Source organism: Actinia tenebrosa, unplaced genomic scaffold (assembly GCF_029948245.1).
Source record: "Actinia tenebrosa isolate PJP-AT-01 unplaced genomic scaffold, QUT_ActTen_1.0 PGA_scaffold11__36_contigs__length_13525064, whole genome shotgun sequence".
Classification (NCBI taxonomy): domain Eukaryota; kingdom Metazoa; phylum Cnidaria; class Anthozoa; order Actiniaria; family Actiniidae; genus Actinia; species Actinia tenebrosa.
Window position 1 is genome coordinate 12,097,844 of NW_028292571.1, and position 25,701 is coordinate 12,123,544.

General features: G+C 42.8%; 2 protein-coding genes across 3 annotated transcripts in view; one reads left to right on the forward strand and one right to left on the reverse strand.

Annotated features, from left to right (window-relative positions):
* Window positions 1-7,275, forward strand: part of LOC116290000 (sucrase-isomaltase, intestinal) — a 34,081-nt gene extending 26,806 nt beyond the window's left edge. Inside the window, exons 15-24 of the mRNA XM_089027308.1 lie at window positions 145-179; window positions 434-550; window positions 1,041-1,189; window positions 1,707-1,791; window positions 2,453-2,509; window positions 3,522-3,652; window positions 4,265-4,353; window positions 5,590-5,639; window positions 6,226-6,387; window positions 6,784-7,275. Coding sequence (XP_088883434.1) covers window positions 145-179; window positions 434-550; window positions 1,041-1,189; window positions 1,707-1,791; window positions 2,453-2,509; window positions 3,522-3,652; window positions 4,265-4,353; window positions 5,590-5,639; window positions 6,226-6,387; window positions 6,784-6,939 — 1,031 coding nt within the window. The 3' untranslated portion in view covers window positions 6,940-7,275. The remainder of the gene's footprint in view (window positions 1-144; window positions 180-433; window positions 551-1,040; window positions 1,190-1,706; window positions 1,792-2,452; window positions 2,510-3,521; window positions 3,653-4,264; window positions 4,354-5,589; window positions 5,640-6,225; window positions 6,388-6,783) is intronic.
* Window positions 7,276-7,361: 86 nt separating this feature from the next.
* Window positions 7,362-25,701, reverse strand: part of LOC116307656 (uncharacterized) — a 39,716-nt gene continuing 21,376 nt past the window's right edge. For both annotated transcript variants that reach the window (XM_089027311.1, XM_089027309.1), the window contains 5 exons: window positions 12,344-12,495; window positions 11,464-11,665; window positions 10,470-10,630; window positions 8,680-8,843; window positions 7,362-7,758 (listed from right to left, as the gene is read on the reverse strand). In XM_089027311.1, the coding sequence (XP_088883437.1) occupies window positions 7,572-7,758; window positions 8,680-8,843; window positions 10,470-10,630; window positions 11,464-11,665; window positions 12,344-12,495 (866 nt within the window). In that variant the 3' untranslated portion in view covers window positions 7,362-7,571. The remainder of the gene's footprint in view (window positions 7,759-8,679; window positions 8,844-10,469; window positions 10,631-11,463; window positions 11,666-12,343; window positions 12,496-25,701) is intronic.

The window sequence follows — 25,701 nt, forward strand, 5'->3', positions numbered from 1 at the left end:
ATTGAATGAATCTCATTACCAGCCTACAATGACAGGCAAACACTGCCCGTCATGTGCTATCAACCAGAGAGTATCCTGGTTGATAGCACGTACAATATGGCACAAATACCTCTATTTACTAATGTACAAATTACTCTGTTTCAGGGATGCTGGAGTTTAACTTGTTTGGTATGCCTTACGTAAGTTTTCAATATTGCCACCTTCATTACATCTAGTTTGATATCACGACTATATTTGAATACTCTTGAATTTACTTTTGGCCCAATGTTTTTTTTAAAATAAGATTCTCTCTTTGAATGTCTTCTCATGTACAATGGTTAAACAAAGAAATCATACTCTAGGGAATGACACGTGGTGTTATGAAACAGGAAACTATTATGCCCAAAGTAAAGAGGTTAAAAGATTCCTCTTTTCTCTCTCTCTCTCTCTCAAGATCGGCGCTGATATCTGTGGGTTTTTTGATGCTCCGTCAGAAGAGCTATGTACGAGATGGATGCAGCTGGGAGCGTTTTACCCATTCAGTAGAAATCACAATGGCTTCGGAAACAAGGTAGAATAAGTTTGCCACAGCTTTTTTTCTTAGTAAATAGCCTACACTTATTTTAACTTATGCCCTACAAACATCCTTTGATATTGCTGGCCGTGGACAATATTAAATACCTCGAAGACGTAAATGAATTATTGAAAGAATAATTGGCGAGAAACGTTGAAAGAGAAGAGAAGGGAAGAGAAGGGAAGAGAAGAGAAGAGAAGAGAAGAGAAGAGAAGATAGAGAAAGAGAAGAGAGATCCGCGAAGAAAGAGAAACCTAAAGAGCCTGAGCATCTCACGCCGAAGTCTCCTTCCTAGACCTCTACCTCTCTCCTACGCTCTCCCTCTCCTCTCCTCTCCTCTCCCTCCATCCCCTCCTTCGCTCCTCTCCCTCGCCCTTCCGCGCTTCCCCGTCCTTTCCTTCCTTCCTCCTTCCTTTCCTGGAAGTGAGGAAGGGAAGGGAAGAGATAACAGAACAAAATGTAATGTACATCATGTGTATTTTTTTAGGCTCAAGATCCAACTGCGTTTGGTCCCAATCTTGCAAAAGCATCTCGTAAAGTGTTGAGGATGCGCTATTCCCTTCTCCCGTATTTGTACACCTTGTTCTACGAGTCAAGGAGGACTGGTGCTACAGTTGTAAGATCTCTTATGAGCGAGTAAGTAATCCTCTTGATTCATTTTCGCGGACATTTAAAGATTTTTTCACATTAGCATCGGAATCGCAATCGTAATAGCCTACTTACGATCTAGTAATCATAGTTTCTTCCTCTGACGACAGTATTTACATATGAATATGAACGTTTCAAACTTAGTAAGTAACATGCATGCACCGTGCATATGTGACATGCAACCTGAGACACGCAACATGCAATATGGGACATGAGACATGCAACATGAGACATGCAACATGAAGCATGGAACATGCCTATGTGACATGCAGCATGAGACACGCAACATCCAACATGAAGCATGAACTTGTATATGTGACATGCAACCTTAGACACGCATCATGCAACATGAGACATGCAGCATGATGTATGCGACATGTGGAATGCAACATGCCATATGCAAATAAATCTCCAAAAACCTTTTTTGAAATAACTGTATACTACACACGCGCCTTTTTATTGGCTTTACAACAATTCAAGTCATCCTGTGTTATTTCCCGCCTAGGTTTACCTCTGACAAGAACACGTGGGATATTGATAAAGAGTTCCTGTGGGGACCCGCCTTATTGGTATCACCTGTCTTAGAGAAGGTGAGTTTTGACTCAAATAAGACAATACTAGCCAACCAGGCTGAAAACAAAAACTCGAGGTGAAATATAGGATAGATCGAGAGAGGAGGGAGCAGTTCTCTTTCCATTTTGTCGTTCTCAGCCTTTCCCATCTCTTTAGATTCGGCTTAGCTAAATTGAATTTAGGAATCCGAAAAGTTTTGATGGACTCTAAAGTATACAGAGATATGAAGAGGGGACGTGAGAGAGATAGAAAGATTAGGTGAAAGAAGCAATTCACGTAATGAACGATGTATGAGAAGATGAAAGGAGGGGGGGGGGGGGGGGGGGGGCGAGGGGGACCGAACGAGGGTAGGGAGTTTTCAACCAAGCCTTCGCAGATCCGGCATACGCTATGAAAAGGGATAGCCAGACAAAAGGACGAGAATTAAATGTAACTCTTTCAATAGCCATATACTTGTCTTGCAACAGCGTCGTGACACAAGTTGCTGGAGTGTTTACACGGTACAACGGAGACGCAATCGTTGCCAAAATTAAAAACGAATTCTACTTTTTGAAACAAATCCTGCACCTTGTCATGCAACACCGTTGCAGATAGATCTGCTCCGTGTAATCGCGCCTTTAGTTAGTTTCAGTTTCAGTTTTAAACTTTTTAAACCTTACTTATTTATTGATGTTCAAGGGTGGACGAAGTGTAAGAGCTTATGTACCAGACGATCGTTGGTTCCAGTACGACACGGTAAGCCACACACGTGCATCTCAGCACACGTTACGATACCGTTTTATTAGGTTTACTTCTATGTGACAACCTCCATTGTTTCATTCTATCTTTGTGCATTGTTTAGTTTTACAGCCCAACGCGTAAAAGCGTGACCACGTTTAATGTATTCGCATACTCCTATTGCTGGGTTGCACTAGTGACGTAATTTCGTCTAGTGTGGAATGTTCATCAGCTGAATCGCAAGTTTTCAATAGAATTCTTTCTGGCTGACAGCACATGGTGGTCAGTGTTTGACAACCATTGGGAGCAGACAATGAGATTCAAAAACTTTTATCAGCTGAGTGAAAGCTGAGTGAAAGCCAGCTATGCTAATGCCTTATGTGCCAAAAGGCCCGAGAAAGATAGGTGAAGGTGATACTTCTATTCTTCGTTTGCATATGACGTCATAGTCGCCAAGTTGAATTTAACAAAAGGATTGTCAATGAATTCGATTCTTTTGTTATTTCATCCAACATGGACGCCGTGTCTTTTGTTATTTCACTTCCTTGGGGATGATTGAAAAACAGCACTGCATAGCCTTTTTTTACGTTAAACTGACATACCAGTATTTGGATGCAAAGCTGGCTGGTTTTACCTAATAAGGCATGTAAAAACCTCACAAAAAAACTGTGAATAGAATGCATGCGCAGACTATTTTTTCTTATAGATCCCTTGCACTGACTCTCGAAAGGATTTGTTCTGGAGGACAAAGCAATGATTTTTTTTTTTTTTTTTTTTCACATATAAAAGAGTCTATATCTCTATAACTAGACTCCTTTAGCTTGGGCGTTTGATTTACCCATTTCAGACCACGTGTTATTTCTTTGAGAATAGGATTCTTTTTTTATCATTTGCATCCAATCAAAGAAATGATAGTCAAGGGAATGACACGCTGTTTGAAAAGGGCAAATCATTACGTCCAGGATAAAGAGATACCTTCCTTATCTGATCACAGGGTCGTTTAACTGATCGATTTACAATTTTATATTAGGGTAAGGAACGCCCTGGCGCAGGCCGCAAAAACTTTTTAACCTTGGAAGCTCCCTTGGACTACATTCACGTACATGTCAGAGGTGGTCACGTGGTACCCACCCAGGAACCAGCCAGGAATACAATGCTTAGGTAAGCAAGGGAATAACTTGAAGTAGCATGGACGTTGGGAGAGGGGAAGAACCCGGCAAGGAGATGAAGCCCAGTCCTTGTCTTATGTCTAAACACAAAATGCTATCTACGCCTAATTGAAAAAACGTAGTCGGGTTCGAGAAGGTCATATCATCGTATTTAAGACCGAAAAGAACTTTGGGTACTCCAAAATGTGTATTATATTTGCATATAGACATGTAAAAATGCGCAGTAGAGCAAAGTCAGTCGACCTAGATTAACAACATGCCAAAGCCATGATGCATAAAATGTGCATTGTTTGTGCATTGGCCAGCTTTGGGACACAGGTCAAACTAAAATTTACGTATGCCACCCAATCCCCCCCCCCCCCCCCAATACTCTAATGGTCCGTCCCTTAGGGCAAACCTTAATTAGTGGGGTGTTAAAAAGGCCAAAAATATGTTATCTGCCTAGTGCGAATAGAACCTTAGAAAAACGACTTGATCATATCAGATCTACTTTCGACATATTTCAAATTTCAAATACCAAATGTCAAGTATCTGAAACCTAAATTGTGCGTATTTTTTGGCTCTCATTTGATTTTAAGATAATTTCTTATTCGTCTCTTTGAAGCCGTAAGAACAAGATGGGTATCGTGGTCGCCATGAGTGATGATTACAAAGCCAAAGGACAGATGTTCTGGGATGACGGCGAGAGTATCGGTAAACATAACACATTTCATTATTATGCTTTATATTGCCTCTGACTAGTTGCGAAATTTACAATTTTTAAACAGGCGTTTCGGTTACATATTTCATATTTTAGGTTATAGATCAAAAACGAGTGCGAGTGTTTGGTCAGGACTGACATCCAAACACCGAGAAACAGATGAAAGCAGGAGGCCGTTAATCCCAGTGCTATTATTGTTTCTCGGTGTTTGGATGCCCTGATCAAACACGAAGCACGAGTTTTCAAACTTACTTCTCAGTCTTATCATAATTCATTTGTTCTTGAATCTACTGAGACTAAAAAAGTGATCAGTGTTTTGATCAGTGTCTTGATCCGTTTTTTATCAAGTATCAAGGTGCGTGCACGTGACTACAATGCAAAGTCACCATTGGTCATTGACCTAATGAATATTAATGAGTTTGAGAAGGATTGGTGATACTCCAATAAGCCTGAAGCGAGATGACGTTTTACCCCCGTCTCTAGACCATAATCCTTTTCACACTGCTTTTGTTCTTTAATTATGACTATTGTTCCTGTATTCTCTAAGGAATCAAAAATTTTAATAAGAAAGAATTTTTAAAACTATTATGGTCTAGAGACGGGGGTAAAACGTCATCTCGCTTCAGGCTTATTTTGAGTTCTCTCTCCTCAGCCTTAGGCTCAGGTCAAACGTCGAACTTCACATGAGCCGAACTTAATCGTTCAACATAAGTTCATGTGAAGTCCGACCATTGACCCAATTTTAATTTTAATTGAATTTGGACCGACTAAGGCTCAGGTCAAACGTCGAACTTCATATGGGTCGAACCTAATGACATCAAAGAAGACTGCCTTGTTATCCGCCTTGTCGATCTTCACGACTAGGTCAGTCTGGAAGAACGACTGTAGATCGACTTGGGGTCAAACGTCGAACCTCACATGAGCCGATCTATGATGCATAAATCATGATATGGCTGCTGCAGTACAATGCTGCAGCTCATGATTTGATTATGGAATGGCATTATGATGGTGTAACCGCTTACTACATAAACATTGAACATGATTTGTTTGGTTTTCTTTGTGTTAAGATCGAGATAAATAAGTTCGACGTTTGAGTCAGCCCAGACCCAGCCCGATCCCAGCCCGATCCCAGCCCGATCCCAGCCCGATCCCAGCCCGATCCCAGCCCGATGATTCCATAAACTTGCTGCTGAACAGTTTGTTCAATATTCATTGTCGTTGCTTTCCAGATACATTTGAGAATGGACAGTATTTGCTTGTGAACTTCACGGCCGACAAGGTGAGACAGTACAATCGTGACCGCTTATGAGAGCATTCATACGTGTGTACTCTGAGACATTCATATGATAATGAAAATGAATGATCGAATGACGAGAGGTTAAAGGAGTTCTGAGTTCTTTCTCTTTCAACATTCTGGTCATTCATTCATTTTTATTGATTTAGAATAGTTTATTTGTCACAATATAAACATATACATTTTATGAAACTTGAGGCATACAAATTTTGTGACTGGCGAAGAAAACAGAACTTTCGTCCCAATTGATATTCCCTCTCCATACGATTTACATACAGTACAAACATGATTAACATTAAAATTGACGAGGAAAAAACAATAATAAAAAGAAAAACATATCAAAATTTATTGTAATTATAACAAAACAAAAATCTCATAAAAGAGAGGTTACGTATACACTCTTATGAAGCATGAACGACTGATATGTTTGTAAATTCATTTCCCAAAGTCGACCGAAAAATATCAATACTGTCAAAACCTGTGACTTTCATTCGTTTTGTTGGGTAGCGATACAGCATATTAACAGGTAAATTTGAAACGAACAATTCTAACCGATTAAACGTTTTCTCAGACGTCAGTCAAATTCTCCGTTGTGAAAAACAGCTACGACGGTGCCAAGGATATTGTATGGGGTTCTGTCTACGTTTATGGACTAAAAACCAATAAGATCTCGTGGGTGAAAGCTAACGGAAATGACGTCACTAAAAATAGTACCATCACCGAAAAGACTCAGGTAAATTCTTTGTTTGCACATGATATCATAGCCGCCATCTTGGTTGCCTTTGTTAAAATAATTGGCAATTAATTCCTTCGTAATTTTCTCTCTTAAGAAGTCGGGTCAGCCCTGCCAAATGTTTTTTGATTTTTTTGTTTGTTTTGTTTTGTTTTGTTTTGTTTTGTTTTGTTTTGTTTTTTTTTTGTTTTTTTTGTTTGTTTGTTTGTTTGCTTGTTGTTTTTTTTTTTGTTTGTTTGTTTGTTGTTTTTTTTATATATAATTTTTGACTTTCTTATTTTAAATTTATTCATTTTTTAAATTCATTTTCCAATTCATTTTTTAACGGAAGCATGTATCGTGTTGTCAAGTCATATACCAAATGCCAACTAAAATCAACTTCATTAATAACTTTAGGCTTTGAAGATCAATGGATTGCAATTAGACATTACCAAAGACCACGTGGTCACCTGGGATGTCTCGCATATCTCAGCATCGGTTCCTGTTGCGGCAAAACCCGTCCTCTACCTGATGCTGCTGCTGACCATAGTGATCGCACTCACTGAGCATTGAAAATGAAAAGAGTGTTAGCTTCCTGGCCTCGTATCGCATTCTCTTGAGTGGTATTTCTTTGTTTAGCAGAATAAACTTCAATATAGAGCAGTTTTTTTAGTTTTACTCCCCTATATTTGCTATACGGGCATGTGTCGCCCTATAGAGTATGGTTTTTCGGCTTTTGGGCTTAAGGTAGGGTATCCTTTTTTGACATTTGGTCTTGGATAGGATATCATTTTTGTCTGGGATAGGGTTAACGGTTAGGTCGTTTTTGTCTGGCGAATAGTCTACGCTTTCTGCCGGCACAAAAACAATAAAAACGTTAGTAAATATTGATTGCAATCTATTGAATAACCGTCTTTTCCTTCATTTAGTCTGGGATAGGGTGTACAATTCTTAGTTTTAGTCTGGGGTAGGGTATGTAAAAGGTCATACCCACATGTTTTCATAATGCCGTACGGTCTGATTTATTTATACAACTACAATCGCCTTCACAAAACAACTCATGTCAACAGACTACAGACTAAAATACGAACTAAATCATTACAATGTACTTCCTGAGGTCTATCATTTTCTTTTCCAAACTCGGGCTTCCAGTTTCAAACTGTTTGATCAATTTTGGGCTTCCTGTGATTTTTAAGATGCACCTCTTAACATTTAACTGACTTAACGTCGTCTACATTGAGGCCCAGTGTCGAAGCGATCTTCTCATCTGTAAATAATGTCTTATCCGCTTTTCTTAAGTTACACACGCGTGTCTTTTCTGCTGGGGAAAGAGAAGACTTCGGGCAGTCCTTGGTTAGAAACTCGACCTGTTCTTCTGAAACGCCTTCAATCCTACATAATACAGACATGTACGGTGTTAGTTTATCACTCTTGTCACTGCTATTTTTAGAATATTTGATGCTATTTTAAGAATCATTAATTTGAACGGTTTTCACTTCATGTAGAATCAATACTGAAAATATTGAGTCATGGCCTGTGTTATAGGCACTTTACCACTCTTTTCATTGCTACGAGCTGATCGAAACAACAGTCGCAACGGGGAAATACAGGGCAATACACTGCCGCCAATCGGAGAATATAAAGGTACCGACCAATTTATTTGATTGACGGAATCGATATTTCAATATTTTCAGTATTTTTTTACATGAAGTGAATAGTTGAATGGTAAAATATATTCATATGATTTGAGTGATGCAACTTGGAGATATCAAAGTTTATACTTCCCATACGTTAATGAGTGTGATCAAGAGAAAATTAGATAAGACTAGAAAACTCTGGTATTCATGCTTGTAACCATCATAAGCACCGTTTGATGCTATTTTTAGAACCATTTGTCATCGTTTGTTTTTCTGCGCTGTTTGCTTACGTTTTATTGAAAAACAAAAGAAAACATAAGCTAACAGTGTAGAGCACGCTTAGTACGCGGGTGCAGAAAATCAAACGTTCAAATTAATGATTCTAAAAATAGCATCAAAGATTCTAGAAATAGCATCAAAGAGTGCTCATGATGGGGCACGAGGATTCGTAGGTATGGAAAGAGGTTCCATAACTTACGTACGGACAGAGCAAGCGAAGTAAATAAGACGTGTACAGATTATATGGCAAGGGGAACACAAAAATTGGGATCGTGGTCCGTACTGTAAGTTATAGACCGCAAATTGGCCAATAAAAGTGCGCGAAATTACCTAACTATATAATAATCATTGATATTATTAATTATTATTATTATCTTTATAATAATTATCTTCTTACTTCTCAGCAATTTCTTTATCGCTGTACTTTTCGCTCTTGTATTTGCAGGCCAGTGATTTTCGCAAAGGCGAGTTCAGTATACAATCTTCTTGGAAGTTTTCTTTCTGCGTTAGTTCTGCCAACCCGATTTTGATAGCTGGTTCTTCAATGTGAGCATATCCAATCTAGAAATGATATTTAGGAACTCTGAGTCGCCTTGAACAAATAATGTATAACATCATAGCTATTGGAGCGGAATGGTTGGGAAACCTATTGTTCTATGTTTTTGTTCGACTTTACCCATTGTTATATGACGTTGACTCAGCACAGAGAAGGAAACGTTGCTCCGTTTCTTCATAGTATTCGGGAATATAGGAGTTTTTAAACCTAAAAAAAGGCTCTAAAATACTTATTATTTGTTAGTTAATCCTATATGATTAATATTAATTGTTTATTGGAAAGGAAATTGCCTTTTTTCATGCTTTCTTATTTATCATCTAGTAACTTTACTGTATCTGCGCAGAAATATTAATTCGCATGGTTTATGGTCATCGAATGAAAGTTTTCACTTTCAAAGTGTTCATACATAGAAATAATAAGGAAATCAGTATTTTCAGCCATACTTGCTTTGGTTCATTGTGCAAGGTCAGTATCACGTGATGGTACGGTTCAACGTCAAACACAAAACAATAGCTTTGTTCTATGGAGTTTCCAAACCATTCCGCTCCATTAACTATGATAACATTGATTAATTGAATTGGGAAAGTTATGTTCGCTGTGAACGGGATAGGTGACTGTAAACAGGTTTCAATATTTTGGGCCACGAGTGCAAGTTTTCGAAACATATACACAGTAAAGGTGAAGTCAATACCGCTATCACAAGGTAATTTCTTTTTGAACTGGAGTAGCATGGGAAGTCTGGTGTGAAGAACCACCAGCTAGCAGAAATGGCGGTAAAAGGAGGCAGTGTGCCGTAGACTCATGCCCAAAGAAGTTACCGCGTTACCGGAAATGATGTAATACTTATTCATTTATGGACAATATTTAAGCAGAGATGCTCAATATTCAAGCTTAGAAAATTTGATCACCACTGGTATACAATGAAGATGGGAAACGAACTCCCGAGACATGTCTGTATAATTAAAGCAGTTGTCCTTACTGATGAAATCTGTGAGTAATTAAATGCTCTCTTATACCAACTCTATTGCCTACCAGAGGCCCTTGCAGCACGTTGTATAACAATAGGTTTTTGATTCTCAAGAGATTGAAATTAATTTGTTTTGTCCTCCAAATTTAGCTGCTTTGATGACACACGCAAGGGGTCTAAATACCTTTTCATCTTGGTCTATAAGTTTCCCATTTCAGGCCATGTGTCATTCTATTGCATTGAGAATACGATTCTTTGTTTGAGCTGCACGCATCCTTATTCATGTGTCTTCTCTTGCGCAATCGTTAAACAAAGAAATGATACTATGGGGAATTACACGTGTTCTAAAATGGGAAAGCGTTGCAACCAAGTTAAAGAGATCCTTAAGATTGCATCTTTTAGCACTCATGCAAGACCGCAATGCATCATCGAGCTCCAAAAATACATGTCGGTGACATGCGCTCTTACGCGGTACTGCCTTTCCCCGATATGAATCCGTTCTGATCTTGAAAAACTTGTGATTGAGCCCGTTATCTTCCACGAAGCAATCGGTGTCTAAGTGCATGCGCATTGTATGCGTTCTTACTAAACCGATGATAGCGAAGACCTACAACACACATTAAAATTGTATAGAAAGCCCGAGTCTTCGCTCATGTAGTCTTACCTTATCTTCACAGCTTTTGGCTTTCGTATCAAACTGTTCAATTGCTTGGCTGTATAAAGCTTCAAAGGAATCGGTTCCTCGTTTGCATTCACGCAGGACATACTCAGCCATCTGCACTTTCTCGGTGTAGCAGTCGAGGGTGAATGGGATGGAGCCGAGCCCTGGAGTATAGAGAAGTCGAGTAAGAAAACTTGCTTTAAAAATATCAACCAATTAACTACTTTGACGATATCGCAGTCATCGTGGGTCGCAAGGCATTTCTGGACATCCAGGGTGCAAATAAAGCTTTGTTAGAGTATTGACGTCGATTGATATTAACAGCTCAGCATAAGAGTATACAACAAAAGCAGGCATGGGTGGCGTAGCGGCGAGAGCATTCACTTCATCAATGCGACGCGGGTTCAAATTCCTGACTCGGCGTTGTATGTGAGAAAAGTTATTTGTTGTTTTTTCTCCTGTGCCTCGAGGGTTTTTCTTTTGTTTTTTTTTGGTTTTTTTTTTTTTTGTTTTTGAAGGGGGTTTTCCTCCTTTATTTTCAAGAATGCCCTTGCCCGTGTGTTTGATCGGATTTAATAACCAACCCCGATCCGTGAATTAGGAGCAATGGATTTGGATTTCATATTGATTTGATATGAATGTCCCGGGACAGGTCTATATTTTTGAAATAAATACCTGTACCGGGACATCATTGAGGATAACAACCGCATTACACAATGAGATTGGGGTGTGGCTGGTTATTATGTGCTATCTTAATGTTAATATGTTTCTTTGGGCTAAAAGTTTATAAACGAAAAGAATGATTAACTAGAAGTTTCTTGAGTAGATGTTTCGGACGATATCCATCGTCCATCATCAGTTTAATGACTAACTCTACTCAAGAAACTTCTAGTTATTCTTTTCGTTTACCTTAATGTTATTTCGAACATTTCCCTGGTCCATATAGCGGCAATCTGCCGTACTCATAACAGCTTTCAGCAAACAGATTTTTTAGTACCTTCAGAGAGTTCCCTGATGATTTCATACAGCCTCTTCTGTCCATCCACGACTTTAGCTTTTTCGATGTATTTTTGAACTTTGTCCGCCGCGATTTTGAGGTCTTGACTTTGAGTGGACAGACTGAGAATAACGTTCTGGACTTCCTTCAGATCATCCATGAACTCAGGGCTTGTGAGATCTTTTCTCATGTTCTCCCATGCCTAAGGCAAATGGTAATAATAGGTCAATGAAAATTCTATTGCAAAGGTTAGGTAGGATTGCAATCAAATATCATAACTCTCTAAAATAGGAAGGTCAGAAGTGGAAAGGAACAATCTAAAAAGTGCATGGCATGAATGGAAAAAGCCGTATGAATACAATTACTGTTCTCATACCCTGAATCGAAATATGGCGACCAATTTGAGGAACTATTTATTCATTTATCAGTAATTTTACATTCGATATCATGTCTGAACGCGAAAGCGTGTTGTTCTGGACTGACTGGCTACTGACTATTCTCTCATACATGTGAAAACGCTTTTATGTTTCCACGGTCGCTAGTCAGTGCAGAATATTAGCTTTTCTAATTGGTCGCCATATTCCAATTCGGTCTATTTGCGTACAGTAATCTATGTGTCCTTACGTATCAAAACAGGTCTCATAACAGGCGAAAAAAAGCCATAGTGTTATAATATAACCCCATGCAGGTCATATAAGAAGCGAGTTGCATTTGTTTCTAAATACATCTGGTTAGAGTTTGAATGCTCTCTGTTGACCCAGTGACTTGCGGAACTTCTTTAAAGAAATGCCTTATTTCTCTAGAATAAAATAGCGTCGTTTATCCTTTTTAAACAGAAAAATAGCGTGCTGCAGTGGCTACGCTGTTACATTTGACTTACCTCTTGAATCAACTGCTTTGCTTCTTTAGCTTGGGTAATTGATTCATCAAGTGCTTTGTCGACCTTTCTGTATTCCTTTAAAGCTTCGATCACCTTGTTTTGTTTTTCTTTACAGCTTTGTACACTTGCAATGATGTTATAGATGCCATAAGCTGCGCAAAAACATGAAGTAACATTAACAAGGGGAGAATGCCTATTTCTCTTGCGATCCCTTCACTACCTCACGCCTTATTACCAATAGAAAGAGATAACTAAAACCTAGAGTAGTATAGGGAATGGGGGTTCCAGCGCAATCTCAACACGGGGTAAGACCCGCGTCAAAAATCCACCTACGGACGACCCCCACTCCAAGTGTGGTTGAGGGCAACAGCGCACTTAAATATGTTAGTCTATATATGGAGTGCGAAGAATGTAAGAGAACTTTTAAGAAAGAAGCGGATTTGAAAAAGCATTTGAAAATGAAGACGAAGTGTATGAGCAGTTATGATTGTGGATGTGGTAAGAAGTTTGAGACTAAGGTTAAATTGTTTTGGCATTGTCAGGACTGTGAGTACGACTACGACGACCTAAAAAGTGCTTGGTATTAGGTATAAAATATTTCCTATTATATAGATGGAATCCCAAAGCAACTTCAGCACGGTGTCAATACCCGGTAACGGTGAGATTGACGTTAGACAGTTTTGGCGTCAGTCAGAAAGGAAGGTTAAAAGGACTCTCCGAAAAGGTATAGAAGAATTAGGAGCCCTGAAAGCGAGCATAATGGTAGAAGTAAGTTTGTCAAAAGACGAGGTAATGACGACAGCAATGTTGCGATCAAAGTCGTTAGTGATATTAGAATCCACGAATCTGGATAGGTCACTCAGTGAAGCCTTAGAAGCAATAATGGAGTCGCTGTCTAACTACACGAAAGAAGGATCGGGTTGGACAGTAGAGGAGGTTGAAGGAATAGAGATAAGTATAGCCAGGTACGTACCCATACGAGGGGGGAGTTACGTACCGCTACCAACGTGGGTAGAAAGGAAGAAGGCTATTGTAAACGTGAAGAATGAAGACAATCGATGCTTTATGTCGGCAATCAGGTCTGCACTGTATCCAGCAGAGAAGGATCCCTGTAGGACAAGTAAGTATCCCACAGATGATTTAGAGTGGGATGGTGTGGAATTTCCCATGCAGTTGATAGACATCCCCATATTTGAGGAAATAAACGATCTAGCAATTAACGTTTACGGAGTCAGAGAGCAGACGATAGTACCGTTAGTTCTGTCAAAAAGTAAAGGAGAGCGCGTACATTTATTCTACCACGGCGGACACTACTCATGGGTTAAACACATTAGCAGACTATTCTACAGACATACTAAGCACAAAGGCAAAAAGTACTTCTGTGACTGCTGCTTGCTGTCATTTACATCCTTAAATGCCCTAAAGAAACACGATGAGATCTGCCGCGGAGTCGAAGAAGTGGCGCAACGGATCCAGATACCCACCAACAAAGAGCTTTCATACGCAGACCATCAAAAGCAGATGCAAGTGCCTTACGTGATATATGCAGACTTCGAAGCGTTGATAACTAAGGAAGAGCAGAAACGTGGTGCCACGAATAAGGTAGGATTACACGAGATCTGCTCCTTTGGTTACATAGTAGTCAGATCAGACGGTAAAGCAAACCCTCCTGTGATTTACCGAGGTAAGAACGCAGCTAATGAGTTTCTAGAAGCATTGCGAGAAGAGGAGGGGGAGATTAGAGAACAATTAAGACGTCCAAAGAAGATGGAATTTACCAAAGAGAACCAGGAGGCTTTTAACAAGGCAAAAAAATGCCACATTTGTCAACATACGCTTCTTCAGTTTAGAAGACGAGCCAAGAAAGCGTGGGATGAAGATGGAAAGTATCTAGGAGAAGCTCATTTTAAATGCGGGAAGTATGCTAAGAAAGGTGAGAAGCCGGGAAAGCCCTCCACGCACTGCATTCACTGCCACAAAGCATTTGTTGAGGATTTCTATGTGGATAAGGTTAGGGATCACTGCCACATCACTGGTAAATACAGAGGAGCGGCTCATTGGAAATGCAATATAAACTTCAAAGTAAATCCAGATATGGAGATTCCGGTGTTCTTTCACAACCTCCGCGTTTACGACTCCCATTTGCTACTACAAGGAACAGACGGCTCCGACGTCAAATGCATACCCAACAACAAAGAGCGCTACATGTCCGTAACTGTGGGTAAGCTAAAGTTCTTAGATTCGCAGCAGTTTATGGCGGACTCCTTGGCAAACCTCGTAAAGTATAACACCAACTTTCTCATTTCCAGTCAATATGGCGCGGAAAGGAAAGGAGTCTACCCATATGAATACATGGATTCCTGGGATCGATTCAAAGAGTCCCTACCACCCAAAGATCGCTTCTACAGCACCCTAAACGAGTCCGGCATAAAGGATGAGGAGTACCAGCATGCGTTAGACGTGTGGGAAAAGTACTCCTGTGAGAACATGGGGGACTACCACGACATCTACCTAAGGTCTGACGTAGTGCTGCTTGCAGATGTTTTCCAAAGCTTCAGAAAGATGGCTATGGAATATTACGGATTGGATCCCGCTAATTTCTACACGGCTCCTGGGCTCAGCTGGAGTGCTTTGTTAAAGAAGACAAATGCGCAGTTGGATCTCCTAACGGAGTACGACATGTATCGGTTTATGGAAGACGGTATTCGTGGCGGCGTATGCGGACCCAGCCGACGTTACGCCCGCGCAAACAACCCCTTAGTAGAGCACGACCCAGAGAAACCAACCACATACATTTACTACCTGGATGCGAATAACCTTTATGGCTGGGCAATGTCACAGTACCTACCTGTGAGAGACTTCGAATGGGATCCAGTGAAGCCGATAGACTTCTACATGCAGGTAGGAAAGGAGGAAGACAAAGGTTACGTCTTAGAAGTGGATCTGGAGTACCCAGAGCGCCTGCACGACGAACACAATGAGTTCCCCTTAGCACCAGAAGCGATAGAGATACCATTTAAGCAGCTAAGTCCGCTGCAAAAGCAAATGTGCCCTGGTTACAAACCGTACAGGAAACTAACTATGAACCTGATGGATAAGAAGAAGTATGTGGTACATTACCGCAACCTGCAGTTCTACGTGCGACACGGAATGCGCGTAGAGAAGATCCACAGAGTCCTAAAATTCACGCAGGAACCCTGGATGCGCCCCTACATTGACTTTAACACGCAAAAGCGTACCGCAGCGAAAAATGACTTCGAGAAAAACCTCTTCAAACTGATGAACAACAGCGTGTTCGGAAAGACAATGGAGAACATCCGCAAGCGCGTAAGCGTAAAAATAGTCAGCACCAAAGAGGAAGCAGAAGCATACGTGTCACAGCCAGGCTTCGTTAGATACGTAGAAATGCTGAACTTCTACGTGATTCACATGAAAAGGGCAAACCTCTTACTAAACAAGCCCGTTTACACAGGCTTTACGGTGCTGGATCTATCGAAGCTGCTTATGTATGAGTTCTACTACGATAAGCTTAAGCCAAAGTACGGAGACCGCTGTCGCCTCCTGTACACAGACACCGACTCCCTAATTCTAGAAGTGCAAACGGAAGACGTTTACAAAGACTGCCTCCCCGATATAGACGAGTACGACACCAGCGGTTACCCGAAGGAGCACTTCCTTTACTCTGCGAAGAATAAGAAGGTAATTGGGAAGATGAAAGACGAAATGTTAGGAAAACCCATAGTAGAGTACGTGGGTCTGAAACCAAAGATGTACAGCGTGCTAAAGTTAGACGGCGTAGAAAAGAAAGCTAAAGGCGTAAAAAAGTACGTGGTTAAGAAGGACATTACGCACGAGTCCTACCTCAACGTATTACGAACACGCAAGGAACAGCGGCATAAGATGAACAGCCTGCGCAGCTATGGTCATCAGATACATAACGTCACGCAGGAGAAGGTGTCGCTGTCTGCATTTGACGGTAAGCGATGGATGTGTGATGACGGAGTGCATACGATAGCATTCGGACATCACACGATAAGCAGTTCTTCCATGACGAACCCACGTGTGGGGCCATCGTGAAGATAATACAAGATGGGCTGACCCTTCTTAGCTATTACGCTTCGGATCTGGTAAGTTTCCAAAGACCAATTAGGATCCGTAGCTCTTTTGGATCCTCCTTCTAATTCACCCGGCTCATAGAGATATCGAACCGTGACATTACCTAATTTTTTTTCATGGGGGAAGACCGCCCTCGAACTTCTGACGAAGGACTTGTGTTCCACGTGTTTCTTTTTTATGGCATCCCTGGGTTTTATTCCCGTAGCCCTGGCCGCCTCGTTGTTCAAAGCCGCGACGACCTGGGGGAGCCTCTGAGTCCATTCCCTGTTGCGTTTGGAGGGATCTTCCAGCTCTTTCCAATACTGGTACCCAAAGAGACGCTCGGCCAAGGTTTTATTGAATCTTTCGACAATGCTCTGACCCCTGTGGTACTCAGCTTCGGCTCTCCTAATCTTAGTGCTGTGGTCTTTCAGGGTCTTAGTAACCACGCCCATGAACTCTGTCCCCGCATCCACTTGCAGCAGCTTAGGCCATTTCAAAACGCGCTTATAAATCCTACCTAGGGCTTCTGCGACTTCCCCAGAATCCTTGCTGGTTATGGGTTCGGCGTCCTTGTATCTGCTTGCGATATCAACTACGGTCAAAGCGTACCTATAGGTCTTTTTTCTCACCTTATCGTGCGGCAAGAAAAGCAAGTCCGCCTGATGAACTTCATTAGGGGTATTTACGGTAAAGCTGGGCCTGGGAATGTACTTCGGCACGGGAAGATAAACCTGCCAGAGGGTTTGTTTTTTTAACCAGTTCTTAGCCGTTTCTTCTGATACCCTGGCCGCGGTCGCGAGTTTCTTAATAGCCGACGCTCCTTTCCAATAGCCTTCAGGCCCATAGTAAATCCTCTTTAGTTTATCCTCTACGCGGCCCATTATATGAATTCCAGGACGAGATTGATCTTACGTCCGTTAAAATCCACCGTCTTTCCGTCCACCTTAATGGTGATGTTTATGCTTTCTACCAAATTAGACAAGTCATAGCTCAAAGAAATGGGAGTGTATTCTTCTGAGTCAAATGGATTACCTTTGGGTAGAAACTTGGACATAAGAGAAGACTTTTCTCCATTGTTGTAACTATGGACTAAATCGCAATAGACTTCGTAAGAGGATGCGACTTTCCATTTCACAAGTATGGCTGTGTTTGTAATCGTCTTGCCTGAGGCACATAATAAAGATCCCAATGGGTCAGACTTTCCAAAAGTCATTGAATAATTTGACATATTATGTTTGAGGGTCATTTCGTGCGGCAATCCTGTGGTGAGAGTATAACCGTGTTTTGCTAATTCCTTGGCCAGTGTGATTGGTGTGTAATGTCCATCGGGCAGCAATACGGCTTGATAGTTAGATCCTCCTTTATGCTCAGTGACTATGCCCCTAATCAGGTTATACCAAGAATTGTATAAAGAGCAACTAACCAACCGAACCCTTTCCGCGCGGATGGGGGGATTCAGATAAGTAGTAAAGTCATTCTTATCGCTTTCCAAAAAGACGATCATATATTTCAGGAAACACAGTTTCCTTCGTTAGAGCAGATACGCCAAAGCTACGCCTCCTGCCAGTCCTGCGACTCCTACAAAGACCAGCTCACTATTTTTTTGTTTCTTAGAAGGCTGATAGTAATTCTTAAACTGAGGCTTTCTTAACCCCGTTAATGCCGCGGGGTGTGCCTGCGCATAAAGCTTAAAGGCGTAGTCTGTATTTTCAAAGTTCTTATCCGCCTGCATTTTGTCTTGGTAGTTCTTGTCCAACCAATCCCTGTAAGCTTGTCTTTTTTCATTCCAAGCTGCCACGTCCCGCTGATATTTCTCCAGCGCTAAATCATGCCTTTTCCTCTCAGCGGCCAAATCTCCGCTTTTGTCGCCTCTGACTAATCTATCCAAATACTGACCACCATAATTAGCTCCAGTGAATGCTAAAGCTGCAACAATTCCACCTACGACCGCGCTAGCCATTATATATTAGAAAATCACAGAGATTTTCACGAGTTATGTCGTGGGCAGGTACTTTTCCTTCCGTAGGTAATCCTTTACCATGATAGCCCCGCCTACGGCAGCGGTCATCTTAGCAAAATTAGCGAAGCTCTTGCTTGGGTCTTCAGTAAAGTCTTCTTTGAGCACTTTCTTACCTACCCAACCAATACCCGCAACGATGGAAGTAATGATAGCTGCTTCTTCAACAGTTTTCAATAACGCGGTTGACATTATATTACAGAGCGAGAAGGTTATTACTCCATTTCAGGGATCTTACTTTTTCTAACAGCTGGTTCCACAGGTGCGTGCACGGGTGCGTGATATGTTGGCGGCACATGCACGGGTTCTACTTTTTTCGTAGCCCGCCATTGTAAGTAAAGGCTGCCTGCTGCTATAGCAACTCCTAACGCGCCAATGACGTACCCAGGATTAATGAAGGATTCCTCTTCTTTTTCCTCCACCTTTTCTTCTTTTTTGGCTTTGTTCTTCTTATTCATCTCCGCGAGCTTCTTTCCCGCGGCAACTCTGCCTGGGGATTTAGCCTTGGTAATCTTTTGCTCCTCTTGGGGCTGCTCTACCTTCGACTGTGGTTCCATTTATATCTAAGGACTTGAAGGACTTGATAAGTAACTTAAGGTAACCTGAGCAAGTACTTGAGAAGGACTTGATAAGTACTTGAGAATGACTTAAGTAAGTACTTAAGGACGACTTGACTAAGTACTTAAGGACGACTTGACTAAGTACTTGAGGCGACTTGATCAGGTACCTCAGCAAGTGCCGCCTGGAAGACCTTTTCGACTTCTCTGTCCTTCTTGAAGTCCTTCCAAGACACCAGTACCTCCTTCAAGTCGACGTGCTGAGCTACGTGAAGTGCCGCAGAGGCGACTGCCATTAACTTACCGCACTTCAAAGACAACCACCCGCAGGTTATCGTAAGTTCTTGGGCGATGACATAGTCCTCGCTTATGTCCTTCCGCAGTTGCTCCACGTCGTCTATGGGCAGCGCAAGTCCGAGAAGCTTGGTGGCCAGCTTAATGGCTGAGTCTGCTACGGCGTCCGTGGTCTTACTTGCAAGGGCGGCCTCGTACCTCTTATGGAACTTCTTGACTTCCTCTTCCGACAGCTTATTAACCTGCTCATGGGTAAGTTCCTTGCCTATCATTTCTTTGCACTTCCCAGATGACACAAGGATGTTGAGTTGTTCCTTAAGGTTACTTTCGTCTAACTGCGCGGGGACTTCATCTAAGAGCTGCTCAATGTCCATATATGTTAATGGAATACGGAAACCTCAAAGAGAAGATCATTTTGGAATGTTGGTGCGTCTTTAGATGCCGCATGTATTCGTGTAACTGTTCCTTGGATATCTCACCGCCGTAGTCGCTTAAGATGGTTTCCAGATCAGACTTGCTCGGAGTGTAGAAGACAACTAGGGAGCCTATGTTTTCCCTGAAGGGCTTAGAGACACTGGTAAGCTGCTGGGAAAGCAACCAAACGCTGATATTGTCATGCCTACCGCTGAAGGCGAGCTTCACTAATTCGGAGGTGCGTCTTTTTACGTCGTCCCCACAGGCAATGTCATCCAATATGAGTAAAGTCTGCGTGTCCTTGGGGAATTGCTTGTGCCAAAACTTCAAATGGCTGGATAACTCGTTAGGGTCTAAGATATCTACGAAGAAGTCGTCATCTTTCACTCCTATGCCCGTCCAGGTGCGGTTATTCACGTAGGTGGGGCATAATAGCACTATGTAGTCAAAGCGGTATCTAAAGGGTCCTAATAGCTGCTCTACCACGAATTGGGTCTTTCCGCAGCCGGTGGGTCCTACGATCAGAGCGTTACAAGGAATATGGTTCGGATCCATTATATATACGATGGAGCCAGTGGAAGCAGTGCAAAGAATTGTCGCCGACGCAAAAGATAAAAGAGACACCATAGAAATGCAAAGGGAGGAGATAGACCGGTTAAAAGAGCGCGTGCAGGAGTTGTACGATGAAATGTGCGGCCTGAAGCGCGCGGAGAGGTTTGGTGCGCTTTTGACGATGGCCGGTTGGGCAAAAGAAAGCGTGCAGGACTTTATTAAGTATCCCTTATAAGGCTTAATAAATTCTTATTATATAATGAAGTGTAAGGATTGCGATAGGGAGTTCAGTAGCAAACAGGCTTTGCAATATCACCAAAAAAAGAAGGTATGTTTTAAAGAGGTGGATAACGTCACCACCTGTGGCACTTGCAGCCGGCAGTTTAGCAGTAAACAGGCGCTGCGATATCACGTGGAAGGAAGGGTGTGTTTGAAGTCTAAGGAAAGACGCTGTGCTGATTGCAATCGGCTCTTTAGCACGCCCCAAATGTTGCAATACCACCAAGAAAATAGGGTGTGTTTAAAGGATGTGTGTGCGCGCTGCGATGAAGGTCTCACGGACGCATGGCATCAACATAGATGTCGTGGTAATTATGATTTGGATGTCGTATGCGAGGAGCATGGTGATATCGCTGCGAGATGTTGCCCAGTGGAAACCATAAGGAAGTTAACTCTTCGTAAGAAAGAAATAGACCAACGCTTTACGGAGTTCGACCGCGCCGAAGGTACGCGCTGGGAGAACGCAGAGTATTGGAGTGCGCCCTGTGATGCGTGTGGCGGCTTAAGGAAAGGAGATGATCATATCTGGCAGTGCTTGTGCCCGCAACATCGTCCCCGCGGTTTTAAGGAGTACTTGGATCGCTTTGATGATTGGCATGCTCAAAACATGGAGGTAAGGAAAGCCCGTAAGTAAAGTAGGGTTTGCGCAAAGAGTCTCAAAACACGCTCTTATATTTATTAATATTCTTTGATTGTTTATTAAGAATAAAAGAAGAAACATTAATAAATATAAGGACCCCTTTTGTAGAAGGTATGCAGAACTCAATAAGAAAAGAAGAAACATTAATAAATATAAGGACCCCTTTTAAAGGTATATGCTAGCCTACGCAGCCGCCTTCTTAGGAGCATTCCTGATCGCCCTTTCAATATATGGACTGTATTACTTGCGAACCACCTGCCGACTGCATTGCCCCTCCTAAACCGCCGCGTAAAAAATACACCTGCCTTCATTGCGACAGGGTATTCTCCGAAGGATCCTTTGTGGGGCATTGGTGCTCCGCGGATCCTAAAGCGCAGCGGACTTTAGCAGACGCGCTTAACTACAAAGAGGAGATGGAGTGACTCTTCTTTCAATGTCAAACTTCCATCGGCCATTTACCTTACCATAGCTGCGTAAGTGGGTGAATTCCTCGCCCTGAATTACGTACCGCACGCAATCCGGCGCCCAAAGGGAATATTCCTTGCCTTCTAAGTCTTTGAGGACTAACCGTAAACGGTCGATGTCTTCGAAGACGACGTAATTTTTTATTTCGTATGCTTTACCGCAAATCAGGTCACGCCAGTGTATTTGGTTGACGATCATTATATCTATGAAATATTCTAAGGTGCGTCTTTAGCGTCTCGGGGCTTTTAAAGCGTTTTATACACCATTTACAAGGAATGCGGATGCCGTCCACGTAGTTATCTATGGCACGACAGACAACGTCGTAATCGTCGGACACCATGGTTCGGAAATTATTCATGTCGTACTGCGAAATTAAGCTAGACTGGTCTGCGGACAGGACGCCGTTTCCCTTGGGGGTCTTTAATTCTATGCAAAAGCCATTAAACTCCTTATGGGCGTTGGAGATTAGTAGATCTGGCTGACCGCGTTTGTAACCTTTCTTCCAACATGTTATGCGCTTGCTGGCGGAGTCCTGTAGTTCGCCTAAGCCGGGGGTTAGGATGACGTGGGGGTGAAACCGGCGTATGTAATCGACGACTTTGAAATGCAGGTCAGATTCATTCTCTATTTTGAAGACTTTCTTATTCGGGGTGTCAAACCGCCTTTCTATTTCATACTTACCTGTCTTTCTCAACGCAGGCAGGACATCTTCCAAGACCCAATCCTGGAATGTCTCCGCCGTTGGCATCTTAGAGCTAAATATCAACTGATACAACCCAGATTCGGTTACGTACAGGGAATTAGGCTGTGAATACAGGGGGAGGCGATTCACCTCCACTCTAAGTTCGCTAAGCTTTACCTTATACTTTTCACGAACATGCACCTTAATTGCATCTTTTGGGCGTTCGTAACCCAACGCCAGCGCCACTTCCTTTGCTTTGAAGTATAGTTTATCGCCTTGCACTATGCATTGCAGTTTGGTTTCGTTGTTTTCGAATACGCGAAGCATTATATACCAACGATATTTTTTTATCAAAAGGATGAGCGAGTGGATCAATAGGCAACGCTCTTTAGCTGATTCATTTCTACGCTCAGTTGCGCGTCAGACACGACGAAGACGTAGCAGTTTATTTTGTCGCCGTCGCCCGCGGAGGCGTTTTTGGTGCGTTTGATCTCCAATGTTATGCCATCCTGCGTATTTACTAGACGTAAACCCTGGCCATGTAGGTCTTCGTCGTTAATGGTGCGCATGTCAATCCACAGCGCATACTTATCCTTAAAGAATTCCTCGGGGCTAACTTGGTCGCCAAACTTGCGCATTGCCTCTCTGTACACGTCTGCGGGCTTTATTCCCTAGGAGTAGACCTTGTTTGGAACGCCGTTTATGTTGACCCCTACGTTAGTAATGTTGGGGTTGTGAAAGGCTTCGGAGTGGCGCTTGCCGGCTTCGTAGGGTTTGGCAAACACCAGCATTAGCCCCGTAAGACTTCTTCGGGGGAGGTTAATGCTTTGGTTGATAACCTCATCCGTCTTATCCAGGAAGCTAAATGTCTTATACATCACTACGTGGTCGTATAAGAATGCCTTTCCGGCACTGTATTCCATGCCGGCGCTACGGGCCAGCTCTTCGCTGTACACCGTTTCGTACTGTAATTCTAAGTTGGTAATAGAGTATGGGGTTGTTGTGGTAAGTGCAGTGCTTAGCCCACCAATGATGTTATTAGCATCTGCTAAAGTTACTTCAAACTGTAGCTCGGATAACTGTCTTGGGTAATACACACCGTGATTCGTAATCACTTCAAAGTCCAGTGGTATGACATACTTACTACCATAGGCGGTCTTTATTCGCTTTGCGTCTGCCACTGCGGTTTCTCCGCTGCCGTCAGTAGGTTGCGTTTTCGTAGGTGTGCGGACCTTACGTAGAATGACACTACCAATTCCTTGTTCTATCCTTTGCGCGCGGTCAAATGCTGTCAACCATAAGTCTTTGTACGTGGTATACAGATCGTACCTATTTAAGTCCAGCAAGGATTCCCCAGCAAACTTGATTCTCATCTTAGAAACAATGTTGCGACCGACGTTGTTAACGATAATCCTTTCATCTGTGGGGCTTGACTGTACCGCTAAGTCGAACCTTAAAGCCAAGGTGCCAGGGACTAAGACTAGGTTATCTGTTAGGCGGGGCACGCCTACGTACAGGGTTTCTCCTGGCTTTGCGCTGCTGGGGGTGAATGTGACCCGGTGAAAGGTGCGTTCTGCTTTCAGTCCGCCAACCTGCTTAGGTAATACGTTGGGATTTAACTTTGAGCTTATCATATATAATGGGAGTAGAAGGAACAGACCCCGACTTTGATCCCACCACTGAGGAAGGTCAGGCTGACATTAACGACGGTGATGAAGAACCGCTGCTTCCCACCCAACAAGTCGACGATTCCCTAAGGGATAGGATTGCAAAGGCCCTAAGACATCCCAAAGCACGCGAGTACGCGTTTCCGCGTGAGCACATAGAGCTTCAAAACATGGGCGAGCCGGAAGCAGCCGCGCGGGAAACCGTGGAGTGGGCAGCGCGGGAGCTAGAGCTGCGCTACGACAACTTTGATGCTGACGACGTAAAGCTAACGGAAAGGGGAAACAAAGTCCTCATAAGCGTCCAAGACTTAAGATTTCCCGACAAAGACCGCTGGACAAAACCGCAAAACCTCTTTGATGAGGAGGGCAACGTTAGGGGTGACGTCTTGAGATTAAGAGGCTTTCAGCGTGCTACTAGAAGCCTGTTAGAAAGGCTGCACAACTTAACCGAAAGGACCAACGCGGAAAAACGTGCCGCGGATCTGCAAAGGGAGTTAAGAGAAAAAGATGTAGAATATGCAAAGCAAGGTCAGCTACTTGCCGATGCTGAAAAGAAGTCCGCCCATCAAGATGAAAGAATAAAAGAAATAGGAAATCAGGTGGATCAGGCCCTGCGCGAATTAGACAAAGCACGGGAGGACTTAGGAGAAGCCCAAAGCTCTGGCGCCTCAGTGGAAGCACTGCGGGAAACGTTGGAAGAAAGGGAGGAGGAATACATGAAGCAAAACCAACGACTCGCCGACGCACATAGAAGGGAGGTCGAATTCAAAGACCAAGAAATAAGGGAGCTGGTAGACCAAAGAACCCAAATTCGACGTGAAAGAAATCAAACTCAAAGGGCTCTTAACCTCGCCCTGCAAGAGTTGGATCTAATTAAAGACGATACCGATAACCTGCAAACCACCATAGCCGGCTCTTTAGTGGAACGGCGACGGTTAATGGCTGAAATCAATACTAAGGAGGAGCAAATCCGGCAAAGAGATCAGGCTATCGAAGACCTGGAGGGGCAAATAGAGCGGCAGCAAGAAGTAATCGAGGACCAAGCTCGCTCCGAGGAAGAAAGGGAGGCGGCCCAAAAGGAAGTAGATACACTCGAAATACGCCTTGCGGAATTGCGGGCTCAAAAGGAAAAACTGGAAAAGGAGTTGGGGCTTACCACCAAGGAAAAAATAAAAAGAGCTCTGGTGAAGTATGGTATTCCGCTGGCATTTGCGGTCGCTATTTCGAGCGTAGTAGGCGTGATCTTGTCCGCGCTTAAGGCTACAGGCGCGGGCGTAAAGAAATTAGGCAATGGACTAACGGACTTGGGAAAAAAGATGGCAGCCGGTCTTCCTGGGCTGCTGGGTTCGGTTGTTTCCTTGGCACTTAGGGCCGGCGGAGAACTGCTAAAGTTTGTGGGGAATAACATTTGGATCTTGGTCGTAGCTATCGGCGTGGTCCTTTTGAAGAAGATGAAGGGTTGATCTTATCCTTGTGTATTACTGGTGGCTTATCGTCGTCGGGCGCCCGAGGCATCCTTGACTGCGGATAAGTAAAGATAGTATTCGCACCGCCTTGATAATGCGGAACTAGCGGCAGCACGCTCATGGTGCTAATAGGCTTATGATTCCAAATAGCATCCGGCGTAGGTTCGGTTGCCTTACCCGCAGCATTCATTCGGGCAATGCTGGGGTTGGCGCCAACGGCAGTGGCA